The 19811-nt window shown below is 41.0% G+C and overlaps 1 protein-coding gene across 2 annotated transcripts in view; it reads right to left on the bottom strand.

The window, feature by feature from the left end:
• HMGA2 (high mobility group AT-hook 2) overlaps window positions 1–19540 on the bottom strand; it is a 120430-nt gene extending 100890 nt beyond the window's left edge. For both annotated transcript variants that reach the window (XM_009463216.2, XM_087765902.1), the window contains exons 1-3: window positions 19308–19540; window positions 16500–16586; window positions 8927–8977 (exon numbers count right to left, since the gene is read on the bottom strand). In XM_009463216.2, coding sequence (XP_009461491.1) covers window positions 8927–8977; window positions 16500–16586; window positions 19308–19418 — 249 coding nt within the window. In that variant the 5' untranslated portion in view covers window positions 19419–19540. The remainder of the gene's footprint in view (window positions 1–8926; window positions 8978–16499; window positions 16587–19307) is intronic.
• Window positions 19541–19811: the final 271 nt, after the last annotated feature.

Raw genomic sequence — 19811 nt, 5'->3', positions numbered from 1 at the left:
AAACCCAGAGATGCCCGTGTTCGGGACACAAACCCACCTTCTTCTCCAGTCTGTCAGCTCAGGGTGTCCAGCGGCTGCCCTTGCGCAGCAGAAAGATTTCCTTCCTAGAAAGACATCACTACAACATCAAAACAACAGAGAAGAAGCCTCCCTGCCTCGCTGTATTGCAAAGAAGGAAATCATACCCCATCGACAGCCTCCAGTAACAGCAAGGCTGATCAGCATTTTCTGTGCAACCAGAATCATTCTGAACAGGGAGTAACAGAAGACTGCAAAACAAACAGCGCGCTATGAGCATCATCAGTCTCGACACCACGATTACATGTTCCTCAACATACAGCTTTCTCATTCAATCTGTCATCTTCCCAGGCCTTGGTGTTTCCCGTTTCAGGGTTCCCCCGAAGACTGAAAATATCTGGATTCTCTTGGACCTGAAAAGATCTCTTCCTCTTTTAGCAGCAGTGTCACTACTGCAACTTTAAACCACTAAACTGCATGTCCCAATCTGACTATTTAAACGGTACAGCCTGTGAAGTCACAATTTTCAAATTTCAGGTTCTTGTCCCTCTATTTTTATTTTGTTTGTCATTTTCAGTCTGATTAATATCTTGGATAGGTCTTGGGATAAACAGGTGCACCTGTAAATGCCATTGTAAACTATGCTCCCTTTGTATTTTAAATTGGTACCTAACACAAAATTAATTCAAGACAGCAGAGCGAGAATGCATCATGCTAACTAAATCACATATCAATTACATTAACGTTGATACAAAAAATATTTTTTTCCTTGCTTGGAGCTGTGTGCTACAGAATTAGAAGCCACCTCCTGGTGAGGATATTTTGCAACTATTTACTGAAAGAAGCCCACTTTCTTGTTGAAAATCTAGCTTCGTACCTAAAATGTAATGCTGAACTGCAATTTGAAGTGAGGCTTAGTCCCAGGATTAAGGAAGAGGAAATAACAATACTTGCACTTAAAGCATGTAATGACTTTCATTCAAACACCTGAAACCACTCTCCAAATATTAATTATCACAGTACTAGCCTCCCCCCAGCCCTTCCAGGAGAGGATCAACCCTGCATTCCTTCAGCATCCACATCACCTGCTTGGGTCTGTAAAGAATGCAGAACGAAGCCAAAAGTATTACTCCTCTTTAATTATTATTATATCTCTTAATTGAGAGGAGTAAATTCACTCACACAGGGACTGACTGCCATTTATAAGATGGCCCTTTTCTATCACTGGCAGAGAAAAAATGTGGTATTTTCTTGTAAGGCTACTGCATTACTGGGGCTTGCAGTATAAAGCAGAATTAAATTAAATTACATTAAATAAACTGAGCAATTAGCCAGAAATTATAAGAAAACCTAGAAAGCTTGACTCCAGATCTTCTGCCCTGGATCACACTTTAACACATGGGTTTTCATTCCCTCTGCACCACTACCTTTCAAGAGGACAGGGAATGGAAATACCATCTCTGGATGAGGTGATCTGGAATGGCGCTGTCCTGCAGCTATGGCTCAGATCAGCTAGTCCTGAAAAGCGGAGTAACCACATTCAAAACATTCAAGAAACTAGGCACTTTGAGTTTGTGACTACATTTGCTGTTTACTGGATCAGTATTGGACTTCTATATGTAATTAAGGTACAAAGATGAGAAAATACCATCAATACGCATCAAATACCTTTCAGGCTTATATTTGGGTTTGGCTCAAAACCCTTCTGGTCCCAAATCTCTCCACTCTATCCTGTATATAGAGAATACATAGACTTTTCTAGTATCTTACTCCTACCCCTCATCGCCCACCAGCTAGACATATGCTAGAGATACTGAGATACTCACATCTGAGTTTACAGAAACAGGTAAAAAACATATTGGTTTAAGATACAGAATTGAAAAGCGTTTCCCTCCCTCATCCAACCTGTTCGCAAGCAAGCTGTACTGGAGGAGGCTGGCCTTGAGCTGAAGGCACAGGGCAGGCTGCCAGGAAATCCAAGTTCTATTCCTGGCTCTTCTACAGATTTCCTTGGGCAAGGCAATTAACCTTGTGGAGTACATTTTCAATGGAGGTGAGGCCCAGCTTCTCTTTCTGCATTCATAACATCTTCAACGGTGAAAATGGAATTGTAGGAGCAAGAACAAGTGCCTGTACTTTTCACTACCTGATCCATTTTCTCTGTCAGGTAGTTGCATGCACGATTGCTGATAACTGTGCTCACAACGAAACCAAGAATTCAAACGCCACAGGTGCAAAAATGCCTCCTGATGCTGCCACGACCAGCCTCAGTGCCCAGTTTCCTCATATGTAAAATGGGCAATGAGGCTTATAAAATCAAAATACACAACCAAACGGAAAACTAATTTTTAAAGTTCTTGAATGCCCATTATCTGAGATCATAAAAAGGAAACAGCTCAGAATTTCAGTTTACCTTTCACTACAGATGCTGTATTTTCACTTTCTGCATTTTTTGCCCATTAAAAGTTCCACTTTGGACCTCAAACAGAATAAAAGATTTTCCTTTCAGGATTCTCAAATGACAGCTGAAGTCAAAATATTTTTTAGCTAAACTGGATATCTTTTAATATCCCTTAACAGAGGTGGCACTGAATTAGAGAATGAGTGAAATACCCTTTTGGTAATACAAATGTATTTTAGAAAAGATATATCATGGCTAAATTTTCTGTTGCAGTCTACAGGAAGACCTGCACTTGAAATAAATGGTGCCATATCTACTTATACCAACACGGAACAGGACTCTGAGATTCCAAGGAAGGATACCATTTGCTTAGACAAGCTTCTAGAGAAATGAAGACACAAACCTCTCTCAACGCAGGTGAGAGAGAACACATTTTTAGTGAATTTTTTATGCATTTGGTACAAGCACGCAAGATGTTTTTTCCTTTCACAGAATGTTGAATAGAAAAAAAAGACAAAAAATTGGCAAAAAAAGAGCATTAAGTACCTGTTAGTCATAGGAGAAAAGTTCAACAATCACTGCTTTTGTAAAAATTTTCAGGTTTTGAGACATGATTTCTTTTACAGATCATCTGAACTGGAAAGTAAATGTATAGGTATAAAGCTTTTAAGGCTTTCAATTCATGTCCTTCATCTACTTCGTAAGTTTAGGAATTTTGAAGGAGCGAGGTCAATAGTCTCTTTTTCGTAATTATAAAAGCCCCTTCAAGCTCTTCAGACAACTGAAACGATGACCCCTCCCAGGTGACAGTCTTGCCCACACAGATGTAAAACATGTTCATGAAAGAAAATATTTTATATTACCATGTTACAAAATAATGTCTACGACATTAGTACGACATAGTTGGAAGATTAAAGTAACAGCAACACGTGCAAATTTTCATGATATGCTTCACACGAAGCAGTAACACCACAGATACTGCAGTCAAAAGTTGGAAAGACGTAAAGTAACTGAAATTACATTCTTCCAAGTACAAGAAACTGAATTTTTATCTCTGCTATCTTCTATAATTACATAAATAGCAACTTCCTTTTTCATTCATCATCCAATACATGTGATTTAAGTTTTACCTCAATCATGGTTTGCTCCAAATGGACCATGGAGTAATTCGTTCAAACAGATACATGTTCTCCTAACAATGGAATCTCCAGCCTAGATTAGGGATGCACTGGTAAACACCACAGCATCAAAGGGGGGGATCTCTCACACACAGCTTTTGCTCTCTAAAAGTCAGATATGTGTCTTATTTTATCATCTAGGTTGTCTTTCCTGATGTCAAAAGATTGCTATCTCCAGATGAGAATTCATCACATCTATAACAAAGCCTTTTTTTAGGGGAGGATGGACTATGATCTCAGAACACCCTTCTCTCTCAGCCACCTAGCAAAGAAGCCTGCGTGACCTTAAGCACCTCCTAGACTATGACTTCATACGAGACAAAAATGACTGCACTGAATGAAAAATAAGCAAAATGAGTTAAACAGCTTCACATCACAGAGCATGGCACTACCAGACAGAAATTTCTACTTAGATAATTGTTTGCAAAGACTCATTATGGGCAAGAAATAGCCTCAAAACATTGACGGGTCTTCTGAGATTCTCTTTGTATGTATTTCTTCAAAATTCAGAATCTCATTGACAAAATCTTACAAGCGAATGAGTATTAGGAGTCCTTGCCCTGACACAGGCCTTCTGGAACTGCTGGCACAGAAATATCTCGCAAATACCATGTTTAAGGTTTGACATCTCAGCTATGTCAAAACTGCAGTGGGAAATAATCTGGAGAAAAAGTTATTAGAAAAAAGCATTTTTGAAATGATTTTTTTAAATGCGGTTTGGCACTGCTTAAACTGACTCGCAGTATAAAGTGAAATTCTGCCCTCATTAAAAAGGGGAAAACCTGAGCTTCAAAAGTACTATGTCTGGCTAATCATGATTGGATCAGATAAAGCTCCTGCTTAAGGAAATTAAGTTCATTTCTGATTATCTTTTATCTTCTACCAACCTGAAATGTGCTATCTAGACTATCTAGCAGAAAACAAAATACTTGAAAAGAGAGAGAAGTTTTCTGAACAAGTCACAGTTGTTATTTGGGCATCAGTGACGAGATGTGCAAGCAGATGCTTCACATGCACCCTGCACTTGGGAAGTCACTGATTCTCTTCCACTGTTTTAACCATGCGGCTTCCAGAACTACATCTTTCCATCCTTTGAAACATTTCATGGCATGGCATCAGCTATCTCTCCTCCCCACCAAAGTCCTGCTCAAAGCTGTAAAAAGCTCTGGACCGTTCGTTGGGTTTTTTGAGCAATTCTGCCATGCCATACAGTGAATCTGTGGTTCAGATTAAACAATGTGGAGGTGAAATCAGACAATGCCAAAAAATTCTGTCTAAAGACAAAATGAAAACAATGGAAATAAAAAACAAATACCCTTCTAAGCATCAACTTCAGAACTAGGTTTCACGTTTCTCCGTTAAACTGATGCCTGAGAGCATTAGAAGTCTATGAAATTCCCAGGGGTTTTCAGTGCAGTTCTTTGGAACTAACAGCAGAATAATTGATGATTCAGTCTCCTGCACTACTCATAACCCTTCAGTCCCTTCCTTTCAGTCAACTTCTAGACATACACAAATTAACAAAATAAAATAAAAAAGCTTTGACTGTGAGCTCTTTACAAAGGGTGAAGCCATTAGCAAAACTGTTGCTGATTCCGCAAGCAGCAGCATCAGGTCTCAGGGGCAAAAACCTGGCACTGATGAAGTCAATGACAAACCTTTCACTGACTTCTGGGAATGTGAATCTCCATGGCTATGAATTTGACTTTATGCCTGTGCTACATAAAATAGTTCTACTAATAAAAACCAGGGTGCTTCATCTGCCTTTTTCAAGCATCAAAGGCTATGTCTATAATACATAGACAATGTGGACCAGCAGGAGAAAAAAGCCTGGTGCTGAGGACAGAAGGTCCACACCACGCACCTTTCAAGAGGTTTTTCTTTCACTCTAGCCTAGTCCTATGGGTTGAATGCCTACCAGACTGCGCTTCTGCAGCACATCTTCCAGTTCTGTTTCATTTGAAAGGAATTCAGCCCATGAACTCTGGGACTGCTCCACAATGCACACAGTATGCGAGGACCATTAGGAGATGCATTTCCAACGCACACTCCTGATTTGACCTAACACGCTAATGTAGATGCATCCAAAGAGCTCAGAACATGTTCCTGCATTAAAACCTCTAAAATTAAGGAGTACCAAGGTCAGGAAGAGGTTTACCTCCCTCTCGGTTAATAGGACTCACAGCCTTCAATGAGCTTCACACACATGCAGCAACCTACAGTGAAGATGAGTTTTACAGCAGCAGGCACTGTGTTTCTGATTCCAAATACGTTCATTTCCCACCTGCTTGACCTTGTCATCTTCAGGATTTTTATTCAATTAGCTCTCCACATTTAGAAAGCTTTTCTTTGTAGCTTAATATTTTATTTTCAGAAGAGTTTGTCAATCTTTACTGTCTGTTCTACTGACAAGCGTCTTCTTTTCCTTGACAACTTTGCAAAGTACCCATTATTGCATTAAAAAGATCATCAGATGTCTCATACGCTTGTGATAAACTGGCCTCCTTGCCCTCTTCACTTGGACTCTCCCTCCGCCTTCCCAGTTTTATACTAGTCAAAAAGATTTACTTCTCTTCTAAAAAATAATATATAAATAAATACATTGCGAGTCACAAACATTAAATACTTAATTTGAACCGGCAGAAAGACCAGCTACCGGAATTCTACTGTGGTCTGTTAGCTCGTATGTCTCTGCATGTGCATATTGAAGGAAACAGCAGAAATAATACTTTACAATTTGATGAACAACATATGACACAGAACCTCTGGACTTGCAAAAAAGGGTTACAAACTTAGGAAAATACCTGCCGTATAAAATTCCGCCCTCTCCAAGAAAAAAACCCTACACACTCCTTACTTTCACTTTTTCACCATCTTTAAGGCTTGATACACAACTAAATTGGATTAAAGAAGAAAATAATCACTAAGGACTTAAGTTTGGGTGATAAAAAGGGACATTTTCTAAGTACATGTTGGATGTCAAAACAGAAAGGATGATACTGTGCTGTCTGCTTTTAGGCAGAGTCCTCCCTTGATTTCAACTATAAGCTTTGCTTATAGTTGGCACCATAATGGCTTATAATAATGTAACCACATTTCTTTCTGGAGCAAAATGTAACATCACTCTCCATTTCATCATGCACAGAGGAGGAACCCATGACCCTAATTTAAACTGGAAAGAGAGAAGAAAGAGAGGGGAAAAAAGGCATATTTGATTCTCACAGTCTATAGAATTATCTCAATGCAAGCTGCAGATAGGAGCGTTATCTCTGAAAATCACAAGAAGCAATCATATTGTCAGAATAAGCAAACAAAAAGACTGTGCTTTCAACAGGCACAACAGCAAAGTAATACCAAGTTTGAAAATATGTCTTAGTTTCAAAAAAAATGAGTGAAAGTGTTGTAAGTATCGGTCTCACAATAAAGTAATGCATACACCTACTAGATAACCAATAATTCCCATTTCTGCAGATCAGATTCTTCACCCAACAAACAGCCCATACTAAACTTAATGCTCCACTGATACTGCCTGTTCTTTCTTCCCCATAAAGAGACAAAAATAAAAGGGAAACATTCTAGTCTAAAAGATGCCGCAAGTGTTATATTTAGCCCTTTTCACTGAAAACTCACCTTAGTTTCTGACTATGAGCGCTTGGGAGAGAAAATCTTTTTAACATTTCAGACTGCTGCATTTTCCCTTTTCGCAGAGCTCTTCAACCGTCCCTATTCAACTGTCACACATCCCTAATGCAGTGGCGATGGCCTGCCTGTTTAAATTCCGCTCATAAACCAGCTATTTCTGCTGCTTCCCCTGGGACTGCACCCAAGGTGAGGATCAAGCAAGCAACACTCAGCATCCACATGTGCCAGGTCGGAGCTGGATGGGAGGAAGCAGACAGTAACCGATCCATGTTTTACCGCACTCGGCATTTGCCTTCTGCAAGCCGCCTTTGAGAAGATCACCAGCACAGGTACGTTTGAATACACCACCTTTTTCCTAATGCCAGTGAGCCTCTTCATGTACCTGAAATCTGCCTGACTTAAAAACTACAGGCATAAGCAATACATCTAGTACGTAACGGTCTGTTTTCTCCAAAGAAATATCCTGGGGTACTTTATCACTGGACAACGCTACAGAACTAGTTCTTAATGACCGTTAAAGCCACCTCTCCTGTGCTTAGCTTAGTGGAGAACCTCAGCTGTAGTTTTAAGTACCTTCTGGTGCTGTTTGAGCTTTTGCAAGCACATACTTGTACAGCTGTGTTGTTAACATCTATGCAAAAGAACTGAACAAAATGAGGGAAAAAATGACAGGACCGCAGAGAGGAAAGAGAAGGCAGAGTAAAATAAGGGAGCAAAATTGAGATGGGGAGGGATGGATTTGAAAAAGAAGTTTCAAGAAAAATAATGACCAGATAAAGGGAAAGGGAACTAGAAAAGGGAAATCAGAAATGTTAACTTGTGATGGAGCACATGGCCACACCTTCGTACCTTCTAACACCCAACCATGTTTTCCAAGTGACATCCCCATCATTTTTCTATTGAAAGCCTGTGCATAGGTGAAAGACGTGCAGAGGAGAGGTGCACAAGACAGACTCTCATTAGCTGTAAACATCAGTGAGAACACAGAATTTCAAGTATCTGAGACAGAAATCTTCCCATGGCCAAAGAATCAAAACACGCGTCTGATAGCTATGTCTACAGACTAAACGGCCAGGGAAAGGGGAAACTTTTAATGCAACATATTACCAGTCACTACAACTGTATGAGGCATGAAGATGGCCCAGAATGGAAAAACTGAATTCTAAGTGCAAGTATCCTGCTGCTCATTTTTGCTCTCTCACTGGATTTAAGGAAAATATGCTGTGTTTCCAGGCAATGTACGACAAAGACGTTTCAGTTTTTAAACTTTATCTTGTGCACACTACATCTGAATGTTATCACCTCTCTTAATCACCTTCTGATGTCTGATAGTGCCCCCTTAACCTTTGTTACTCAATTACTGAACAAGTTATCTCATTGTTACTCTCTTTTGAAGGAAGAGTTGTGCCTCTTTTCATGCTGATAACAGACACATAAATATTCACTCCCAGCAAACATTTAATAGTAAAGTGACTTGAGCAAACTACCAGAGTCTAAAGGTAGGAAGCTGTGGTTAACTTCTCTGCTATCTTAACCCTTTAGTCAAGCCACCAGAACAAACAGACACAGAAGATGGATGCTCTTTTTTACAAATGAAGCAGAAATAATTGTTCTCTAAAAGAATGGACTTTATAACATGCTTTATAACACAGCAAATAAATCAAATGATTGGAAGTGAAATACCTACCCATTTTCTGGGCCGGCCTCTGGGTCGCTTTTCACCAGTGGCTTCTGCTTTCTGTAAAGGGAAAAGAAACATAACATATTTTATACTTCAGCATTATTTAACAGCCTCAGTAACTAGGAACTCCTTTCCTGTAACATTATTCATAATTATATCTCTTGGGTGGCACCAAGCCCCCCTCCCGCTCTATGGGTTTTCTGGTGGAATGTATTTATGTTGTTTTTTCTGACATTTCCTAGCCAGTGTGGCCAGGAGATGCCTCCTCACCTGCGCCCAAGGGTGCCCCCAGCCCTGATCCACACTGTGTCCAGGCCCACACTCACCCAGCTGCTGAGTGCCCGCAGTACAGCCTGGGGTGCCCCGGCCCCGGCCAGCCATGGGGCGTGCAGGCTGTGGATGGGGGTGCAGAGCAGCTTGGGAACCCGAGAACCCCCAAGAACATCAAATCTAGTCTTTCATAGGCTGTCAGAAATTACCTGCAGACACTAAATGAAAAATACAGACTGTTTCAAGCCTGAACAAAGCAGTTTATAGCAGCCACAATTTCTTCTTTTAGTCTCATGATGTTCATACATGAAATGGATTTGGACAGACTATCACCATGAACATGTGTGTGTTCATATTGGGAGATAACATCCCTACTTCATGTGAAGTTCTCCAGGTAAAAACACATCCTTAAGCTGTAAGCAAACCTTTCTCTGGTCCAAAACACACCTTCCCTTTTCAGGTTTAAGGAAACGGCATGGAACGTGCCCTAGAAGTAACAGCTCTATTTATGTAAGCCCAGCAGCTGGTCCTGGAGCTCAGCATAAAGGAAATATGGGTTCTCTTAACAGACTCTTCCATTAATTCACTGCGTGACACTGTGAATACTACTACTTATGCGCTACACTAAAATACTTACAGGCTTTAAAATGAAAATTGCAGGTTATTTTCTCTAGATAGGCTCTGCCTATCCATACACCTCATCAGGTAAATAATCCTGTCCCACTGAGGGTGATGAGGATTTTGCCACCAGCTTTAGTAAGAGCTGGACTTTTGCTGCATACAAAGTCCCTGGGAATGAAGACTTTTAGTACACATTCAGTAAATGTGCTTCCATATTTCCATGAATTGCTTTTTTTTCCAGTTAACTGTATGTGTATTTGATTTGCCCTTAGAAATCAACTGTGTCACTAAATAAATCACTTGCTGGTCAATCTCTGTAACATACACTGTAACCTAATGCTGTGTAAAGCGGATCCCTCTAAAAGAGAACTTGAGCTGAGGAAGTAGTGGAGGAATCTCTGCAAAAAACTGCCCTGTGAGTTAAATGCAATTACTTTGAAATAAATATCTCACCAAGAAGAAAGCTGTGAAAAATAAAATTCACACTCCTAAAGGGCAAAATTATCACTCAGACTTGTTAAAAGAGTAAACTTGCTCTTTAATCGTTTATACCAGTGTTACATGTAAGGTGAAACCCTCTTATGAGAATACTTGTTAAAGTGCATTTACTATATACTGTAGCTGTCTATTTCAGAGCTTTTTTTCCTTTTAAAGGGTTCATTTCTTTATACCTTATAACCTGAAGGATGCAAAAAAAGATGCGGTTTAGTTTTGACAAGCGGTAGCCCCCTGCATTTATGTTTATTTCACGAAAGGCTGGGCATAAATCTTAAAAGAAAATATTAGTTAAATTTGTTCTTAACAAATCAACACCTGACATGTTATCAAAGCACAAATGCTATTTATTATCTTCTGTATTTTACCGCATCTAAAGGAAGGACCCTTTTCCAAAACCCTAGGGAAAAAAAAATAACTTTTTGGAAACAAAAACTACTTTGGTCTCACAATTAAAGTTCCTACAAACCTGACACAAATTGTAAGTTTAACTACAGCGTATAATCTAGTTTGATGGGAAAGAGAACATGAGAGATTTCTTTGAATAACTAATCCTTGCTTCCTGCCATAAACTGTCACGCAGCATGGCCGCTTGCCATGAACAATGCTGCGCTTTACCCCCGAGGAAGGCCCATGTCAGAAGTGGCTAGTGTTCCCGCTGGCTAGTTTGGATATCAGTTTGTCAAGTGCTTGGGGACCTTTCAGATTGAAAGGCGCTATATTCCTGCTGTATATGATTTCCACCTCACGTTAGAAGAAAAACATTTCCATAGTTCTTATCAAAACCAAATCTTTCCCAGAGGTGAGCTGAGCAAACAGCGGGGCATGCCAGAGACGATGTTTTGGTACAGAGCGATTCTGTAAGTAAATAGGAAGGTTTCCACAGACTAAACTGCAGAAAACGAAGGACAAGAACCTCCAAAGTGGATGTTTTTATCTCCATTCCAAGGGAAGAGAAAGACAAAACACTTCTGGAACAACCAAAAAGAGTAGTGGCAGTGGCACTTTAATTTAAGCACTTGAAAGGTTTTACTGCATATCAGACAAATAATTCAATGTTTCTCTATATAATTTTCAAGTAATTAATAAGGAACACGTAAGTGCCAAAGCATTGCCCTTCCTCTGAAACAGGTATTCGCATAATCGGAAACACGCCGGTCTGTTGGCTCATTGCTCTAATTGAAGCGTTGCCTCTGAAGCTGGGAACAAACCCGGAGAGAGCCCCAAGCCACCCAGAGGTAACACGGATTCTCAGCTGGGCAATAGGCGCACGTGTTCCCAGCCACCCTACACGCAGCAGCTGGTACCTGCTCAGTCAGGAGGGAAGCTGCTGCCTCTGTCCTCGAAAGCGCTTTTTGAAACCGAGATGTGTTTGGTCAGCGTTTTCTTAACATTTGGTGCTACACTATGAGGCGTGATCTTGCTCTATACAGCCAAGACATGAAATCACCAAACTTAAAGGAGGGTCGGGTATGTTATTAAACACAAGTTTATGATATTTCATGAAAAATCATGAAATTTCTTATAACCAATAATATGAATACATCATTTTTGCCACGTCACATTTTAGGAACAGAACTAGATTTACCCACTTTTAAGTGCATGATCTACACGGGAAATGGTGGGATTTTTTGTCCCAGGTGGGAAAGAGGGCCATTCCAGTCATTGCTGCCAGGAAGAGAGCTAACAGTCCCCAGGCAGATTTGCAATTCACCTAAGCCCTGTACCACAGGGCCATCAAACCCTGCTTCCAAACAGCTGCTGTCAGCAACCCTAGGACCTGACTGCCCATCATCTCTGCCTTCTTGCTGCATAAATCTGCCGTGCCCAGACAGAAACTGAGGCTGTACTACTGAAAGCCATTAACAAGACAAGACAAGTATAAATAATTGAACGGCTATAAAGTGCTCTTTGGGCATCTATCTATTGTCAAGGAAGATCTCAAATGCAACAGAATCCAAATTTGGAGAACTCTATCCACTTTGCAAAATGATCTGCTGAAGACCTCAAATAAAACATGTCAGAGCTGTAAGACAGGTGAAATATCCGAGAGTTTTCGTGAGGAAGATCACTGCTGTCAAACCGTGTCAAAAGACCAGGACTGTGTCCCTCTCCTAAAAAGAACTTATTTTGTTTTAAAAAAACTCTTAAAAGAAACTTAGGCATCGGCTAGATACAAAAATATCACACTTCCCATGTCCTGTTTTACCGATTTTAATTCTAAACAGGAGTCGGTCTGCTCCTGTTTCTCCCATCTTACTCAAAACGCCTGATTTTGAGGTCTCTTATTTTTTAGGCACAATAACCACGCTACGATCACTTGATAAATCTGATCTTGTTTTCTCTTTAAGCCTGTAATGACTGGTGTTGGTGAGAATGAATGAAGCATGGAGAAGCCAAATAGATTTTCATGAACCAATTCAGGGCAGAGTCCTGGTCACATGTGCCTTTTTTTTTTTACCTTTGGACTGCTTAACTCAGGGACATGCCTTTCTACATACCAAACTCTGGCCATGTAATGTAGAGACAGTAGTAAGCGTAGTCACACACAGTACCCCAAGTTCTGGTTTTCAGAGGATCTTTCAGGACCTGGAGGTATTTTCAGTGAATTTCACTACATCAATAACTATAACAAAACTCAGAACAGTTTAACTGAAGGTGAATTTTACTAAAGAGCATTTACTTTTGGATATTCCTGGGATATCCCTTGACATTTTCTTTTGAGACAAACACATAGTAGCTACTACTCCTTCTTTTTTTTTAACCTCACAATTGTGTTTCCTTCTTCCAAACAGGAGAGTATTTATGCCTATACAGTATTTTTGTCAAGCCCAACTACAAGAGCCTAACAAAGAAAAGCCCTTGAATACTTAAGGGAAATGTGATGGGCTGGGAACACAGCTCAGCCTAACAAATAAAACTCAATCACAGAACACCCAGGAAACTAAAAAGGAACATCCCTACTAGGATCTTCCCGCAAAAGTAGTCGTTCTTTAGAAAAAAAAGAAAATCTTTGCTTTTTTGCTAATTTTTTACAAATATTTTAAATGACTAACAGAATGACTTGTTTGAAGACCCAGACTTCAGTAACAGCCCAATTGTGGGGACTCAAGTATAAGGTGATTAAGAGCCTTTTTGTGTCTATCTCTTCTCATCTGCTAACATGTTGTGTTCCGTTCGTGAAAAATCAAACAACTGAGAAATGGTTTGCTTTTCTATAAAATACAGTTTACCTTTTGTGTTCAGTTTGTAACAAGGTAAGCATGTGTGATATGCAAGGCTTTTAAAAAAATGCGTATTACCTAAAATTAGAGTAATTGCCACATTATTAACTGTCCAATTGGTCTTGCAACATTCTGTATGCATTGTCAAGTTTCACATTGCTAATTTCCTAACAAGCACAGTTTGTTTTCAGATGCCCCAAGGCCAGTTTACTAAGACCAAACACAAGCTCTGAAAGCTAAAAAAAAAAAAAAAAATCCCATGAACCAAGAAATTTTAAATACACAACACAACCATGATTCCAGGGTAAATTGTCCCTCAACTGATTTAAGGGTATTTCCTTTTTGAAGTATAACAAAACAAAGTCCCAGTTCTGGAGTATTTTTAACTCGCTGCCAGTTTGTGCAATACATTTTTAATTGTGATGTGTAATGGTTTGCAAGAGAACACCCAATCAATTAATCATGAGTGCCTTCTCATGGCTGCTCGGTGGGTTCTCCTGGCCGACGTTTATCTTACATGTTGTGAACACTCTAATACATTTCAATGAGCTCCCTTTGAAAAACACAGGCCACACACTATTCTTTAGAAATTCCAGCAATTTCCAGTTGCGTGTATAGTACCCAGGTTCACATGTAGAGGGGCTTCAGCTGAGTAAGCCAGCTCTCTTTCTGAGAGTTGAGACAGGCTGTAGAAAGCCTTAAATAAATACATGTATGCATATGTATGTGTAAATATGTTTACCACAAAATCAAACATATAGCTCACTCTTTTAAGAGGTGATACCCTCACTACCAAATGAAGCTTTCTTACAGTGCCAAAACCTTTCCACTCATATTACTGTTAGAAAAACTATCGAAATTAATATTACATAAAAAGATACTTTGAGATGCCTGGTGAGAAGGTGAGCCATTTTAGAGAGGGTTAATTATCAATTTGGAAAGAGAGCTAAAATATTTATTTGAAATGTGACCTCAGTAACTTTCTTCTAGTAAGGTTTTATAAGTGTTTTATATTTTAGAGGATTTATCAAACATTTATGTATTTTATCTATAAACCTAGGAACAAATGAGACTTGTAATTACATACCCCTCAAAGATTTTTTTTAATGATAAAAAAGACCTGTGGTCTTTGGTCAATTTTTTATATTACCAACACCCGAAAGGGTTTGCTTTAATTAGAGCAGTAACTTGATGCATTTTGAAAATCAAAACGTTACAATGAAATTGCTCAGTTCGTAAATTAGATTTAAAAAAACAACTATATGCACCAGAATCATCTGGAAAGCTCTTGATTTGATATACCTACATATATATGAATGTTTTTAAGTTATTTTCCATTTATACTGATTTTCAAAATCACTCATATAAATGAAATAATGTTAATATTTCTTTTAGAAATATCTTTTTAAAACACATTTCTATGAATTACTTAAAATTTAATCTTATTACAAATATTTCTCCTAGGAAAGCCAACACTCCTAAGAGTAATATTTAAAATACTAAAGCTCACATTTGGACTTGCTAGACTAATAAAAAACTGCTCTCTCCCTTTTGAAGAGTGAAATTTAAACTATTTTAAAGTGAATCTGAGGAACATTTTTACTATATAAAGAAAAAAATCAACATTTTAAGCTCACTACGTTGCAGAGTGGCTTTGATATATTTTAAATACTTAACCTGTAAAGCATTTTTTACTAATTCATGAACTTATTGACAGAATATACTGCTTTTTTCTAGCTCAGAACGTAGAAAACAATTTTAAATGTAAAGAGAGTTGGAGAACGTCCCTCAAATAAATGTTGAAAACACTTATAACGAAACAGACATGAAACCATAGTCACCCCCTAATAATTTAATATTTATCAGTATTTGCTACAGTAATTTATAACACTGAAAACTATCAAACTTAATATGGTCAGTACCATAGGCATATTGAAAAATGAACCATAATTAGATGAGGCCACAAATACCTTCCACACACATTTTGTCAGAGATCTACTTAAAAGATACTGATACACTTAAGCACTACAGTTCACTACCAGATTTTGTAAGCTTTTGTTTCCAATTTAGTACCTGTAAATTAGAGCTAACTGCTGTGTAACCATCAACATAAACAAAACTCCCGTATTTATTTTCAAGCCTATACACAACTCTTTGCCTTCACTAAAATAATTCATACAGAAAAGTATTATTTGCCTTGAGAGCACAGCTTTCTAATGCTGAGCTTTCCCCAACTCAAATAAAATTAAGCCACATTTTCACGTTGTATTTGTGATGTGAAGTCCATGCACTAAATGCAGTGACTTCAGTGAGCTTCCCCTATAGCTACATGCATTCAGAACTACCAGAATAAAAGTTTGCTCCCATCACCAAGCAGAAGCAGTGGTTCAGAAGACTAATAGCTCTTCAAGTAAAAGTCTCTTTGAAACTGATTACTAAACAAGATATAGTAGGCTTTTACTGTAACTCACAGTTTATCATCACATTTAAAAGCTGTAAATTTCAATATATGCACTTATTTCCATCAACACTTAATTGGATTTACTTCTAATTAACCTATGTTTGACAAAACACTTAGCTTTAATATGCAGATTTGGTCTGTAGTAGTAATGACTGTAAGCGGGCAAGAAATTCATCTTCCTCTTTCAAAAATCTTAATCGAGAAAATAACATCCTTAATATTGATTTCCTTACTAGATACAGGAGATCTCAGTAAACACATCAAATACATTATGTTATTTCACTAATCTGTACACTATTCAAAGAGCAAGCTGCCCTTACAGGTTCTGTACCTAGGGTCTTCATGCAGCATGTTAATTCTCATCTTAAAAATGCAAAATACATGCTTTATGTAGCTTCCATTATTAAAAGGGTTCCAACCCCTCAGTTCACAGCCTAAATGACTGGATTTTTTGCTACCAGTTGATGAAAAAACAGCATTAGGAACTCTCTCTCTTTAATAATCTCACCTTCTGAGCTGCTTTAGAGGGACTCTTGTTTTTGCTTCCTTTGGGTCTTCCTCTTGGTCTTTTAGGAGATGGTTCACCAGTTGGTTCCTAAATACAGGAAAACATGCTATTGTGGCAAGAGACTACGCTAACCCAGAAGATCTGAAGGACAAACTATAACTGAGAAGTTACTCAAAACGTATGAATTAACAGTATAAATAAATAACACAATATTTAAAATGCAACATGAAAAATTAAACAACTCGAGGTAAAGAAAAAAGTATATTTTGCACAATAAAAGAGTTTAACTTCCCTTGTAATTGCATAAAAAACTTTGAAAAGTTTGCATATTCTAGCATGTAAGTTATAGCTGAAAACACATTTTTAAAAGAAGATGGCTATGATTTCCCTCATGTAACAATGATTATTCAAAAAATTACACAGTTACCCGTGTAATTTCAATTGCATTTCATTATAGCAAGATACAATTATCACATGCAGTTTCTAGCACAAACTTTGGGGGAAAAAAAGAGTTAACTACTGGAAAACTGGAAAGTAAGCCTAGACTATTTTCTCTCTCAAGGGCACAAATATTTTGGAGGGATTTTTTTTCTCTTGCTCTGCAGTCGGCATTCTATTCACACCTATTCTAAATATAATTGATTTGTATTAAAATGCAAACGTGAAAGTTTCTTCAAATAGAGCACTAGCAAGCCAAAAAAGCTCGACGAAAGAAAATATCCGAAACAAAAACCCAACTCTGAAACGACTCGACAGGAACACTGATTATTTTAGCAATTTTCTTAACTAGCTCCTCTGCCTGACAGTAAATAACCAGTCCTTAAAAACGGGTATGAATTACTGAGAGTTCAGATTCCAAATATTTATTCAGTGAATCATAAATACTATAAAACTCTTCTAGTCTTAAATATTATACATTTCATTCAGATTATAGGATGTGGTAAAACTAATTAAATGCAGTTTGTTAACTTAAACCAGCTTAAAACCCTTCAGCTTTTTAATTCCCGGGTAGGTTAAGGGGAGGCTGGAGAGGGGACTCCCTAACTGCTCCAGCTCTCAGTGGCGAGCCTCGCAGGCACTGCACATCTGGGCTGAACACGGTTAAGAGGACGCACTTTTCTTTCTCTTCCATACATTCAAACGCTATAGGGGAGTGAAGGGGGGGGGGGGGGGGAAGGCAAAAGGAAGCCCCGGCGCAAGCTTGCAGGGCTGATGCCGGCTGCGGGGCGAGGGGAGCCCGGAGGCGCGGGGGGCAGAGCGGGACGGGGGGCAGAGCCCGGAGCCGCTCCGGCGAAGTAAGTGTCAGTGAGGGCAGAGCGGGGAAACCAGGGGCTCCGCTTCTATGGCTCTCCAAAAAGTACTTTCTGTGCAATTTGCAGGAGCACATCGGTGGGCGAAGGGGGTGGGGGTGGGGGGAGGCGAAGCAGCCGGGTTTCCCTCGGCTCGGGGCTCTGCTGTTCAGCTCCCTCTGTGTTTTCGGAGCCCCTCGCGGGCTCTCGTGGCCGTGGGGGCTGATGCTCAATGAATGGAGTCAACATTTTTACAGCCCGCGGAAGCTCGCTTTAAAAGGCGCTCCCCAGGCAGCCCTGCTTCCCAGTCCCGACTTCCGAGGGAGGCATGGAAAGGGCTGCGAACAACCCCGCGCTGCCCCCGCCAAGCTGCGGGCTTAATTGGTTGCATCCGCGGGCAAAATCCCCCCTCGGCGGCGGCCGCCGAAGCGCTGCAGAGCGCGGGGGCTGCGGGGCCGCCTCGCCCGGCGGCGGGGGCTGAGCCCAGCTCGGCATTTCCAGGCGATGCGACAATGGCACTTCGGGAGAGGAAGGGAAGGGAAGGGAAGGGGGGGTGGGGGGTGGAAATAATGCACGCATCTAGCAACCTTAGCGCGGGTTCAGGTCTTGCGAGTCAAAAATAGGAGGCCAGCGCGTCCCTTTCGGGGCCCGGGAAGAGGCTGCGGGTGCGGGTGGGTGGGAGCCCGGCTCCGCTCCCCGCGCCGAGACCCGGGAACAGCCCCCGTCGCCCCGACCTGCCTGGGAAAGCGCCGGAGCAAAGGCAAAAGGTGTTGCAAATGCAGGGCAAGCCCCCTCCGGCTACCTCCCCCACCTCCATCGCTAACGGGGGCACCTCTCCGCATACGATGACGGGGGTGAGGGAGGAGGTGGGGAAGGGGGGGACGCCAGGGGGGGGAAAAAAAAAAAAGAAAGAAAAAAAAAAAAGAAAAGCGAAAAAACCTATGCGACTTTCTAGACACCCTCCTCTCCCCCAACCCCAGGATCTAGGGGCAGTCAGGGGCTGGGCTGGTCAAGATCGGAGGCGGCAGCAGCCCCCGGTGGGACCCGACACACGCACACACGCACACACACGCGCACGCACACGCACAGGTTGAGACATTGCACGGGCTGCGAGAGGAGGGAGACAGGAGAGCCCCGTTCCCCGCTCCTCGCTTTCGCAATTTCAAAATCAGCTCGAAATGACCCAGCGAGCGCTGGTTGGTCGGAGCCGCGCTGCTCCATGTTCCCCATTTACATTGAAAAGCCCCAGCTCGCTCCCTGCACAATAGTGAAAGTCCCGAGGAGGCTCTGCGGCTCAGCCGCAGGCAGGCAGCACCCCGCCGCTCCGGGCGCCGGGGTCCCCCCGCCGGGGCGCCCGGCGGAGCCCCTGGCTGCGCCTCTGCACCACCTCGCCGGGAAGCAGCACACAACAAAGCCCCCCGCCCCGGCGCCAGGACTCCTTCACTTGCAGCATAATACGTACACGTACATGCCTATAATGCTATAGATCTGCGGCTCTACGTATCTATACGGTACTGACTTGTGGTTGCTTCCTGGGTCTGCCTCGTCCTCTCTTCTGAGGCTCTGCGGTTGCAGGTTGCTCCTGGGCAGCAGTGGAAGGCTGACCGGGTCCCTCACCTTGTGCACTCATCGTGACTTCTGCTGCTCAGCCTTAAACCAGTCTCTCCAAAGCACCTTGGAAGGGGGGGGAATCAAAACGAGCTCTTGCTGCTTTTGCTGCTCGCTGCCACCACCACACCGGACGTCCTGGTGCTGCCAAAAAGGAGAAGAGAAGGGGAGGAGGAGGAGGAGGAGGTGATGGTGGTAGTGGTGCTGGTGGTGGTGGAAGAGGAGGGGGAATGAATCTCTCTTACAATTTAGGAATGGTTAGTAACATGAAGCAATTCAAAAGAGGGGAGGTAAAAAAAAAAAAAAAAAAAAGAAGAAAAGGCAGAGTAAATTGCAACCCTGGAAATGCAAGGAGAGAGGGAAATACTCCGAGGGTAGTCGGAGCAAACCAAGAAGGGGAAAAAATCCTACAAAT

This window comes from Nipponia nippon, unplaced genomic scaffold, assembly GCF_047370975.1.
Source record: "Nipponia nippon isolate SJK-2023a ecotype South Korea unplaced genomic scaffold, ASM4737097v1 scaffold_3, whole genome shotgun sequence".
In the NCBI taxonomy this organism is placed as follows: domain Eukaryota; kingdom Metazoa; phylum Chordata; class Aves; order Pelecaniformes; family Threskiornithidae; genus Nipponia; species Nipponia nippon.
This window is presented reverse-complemented; position numbering and strand designations above follow the sequence as displayed.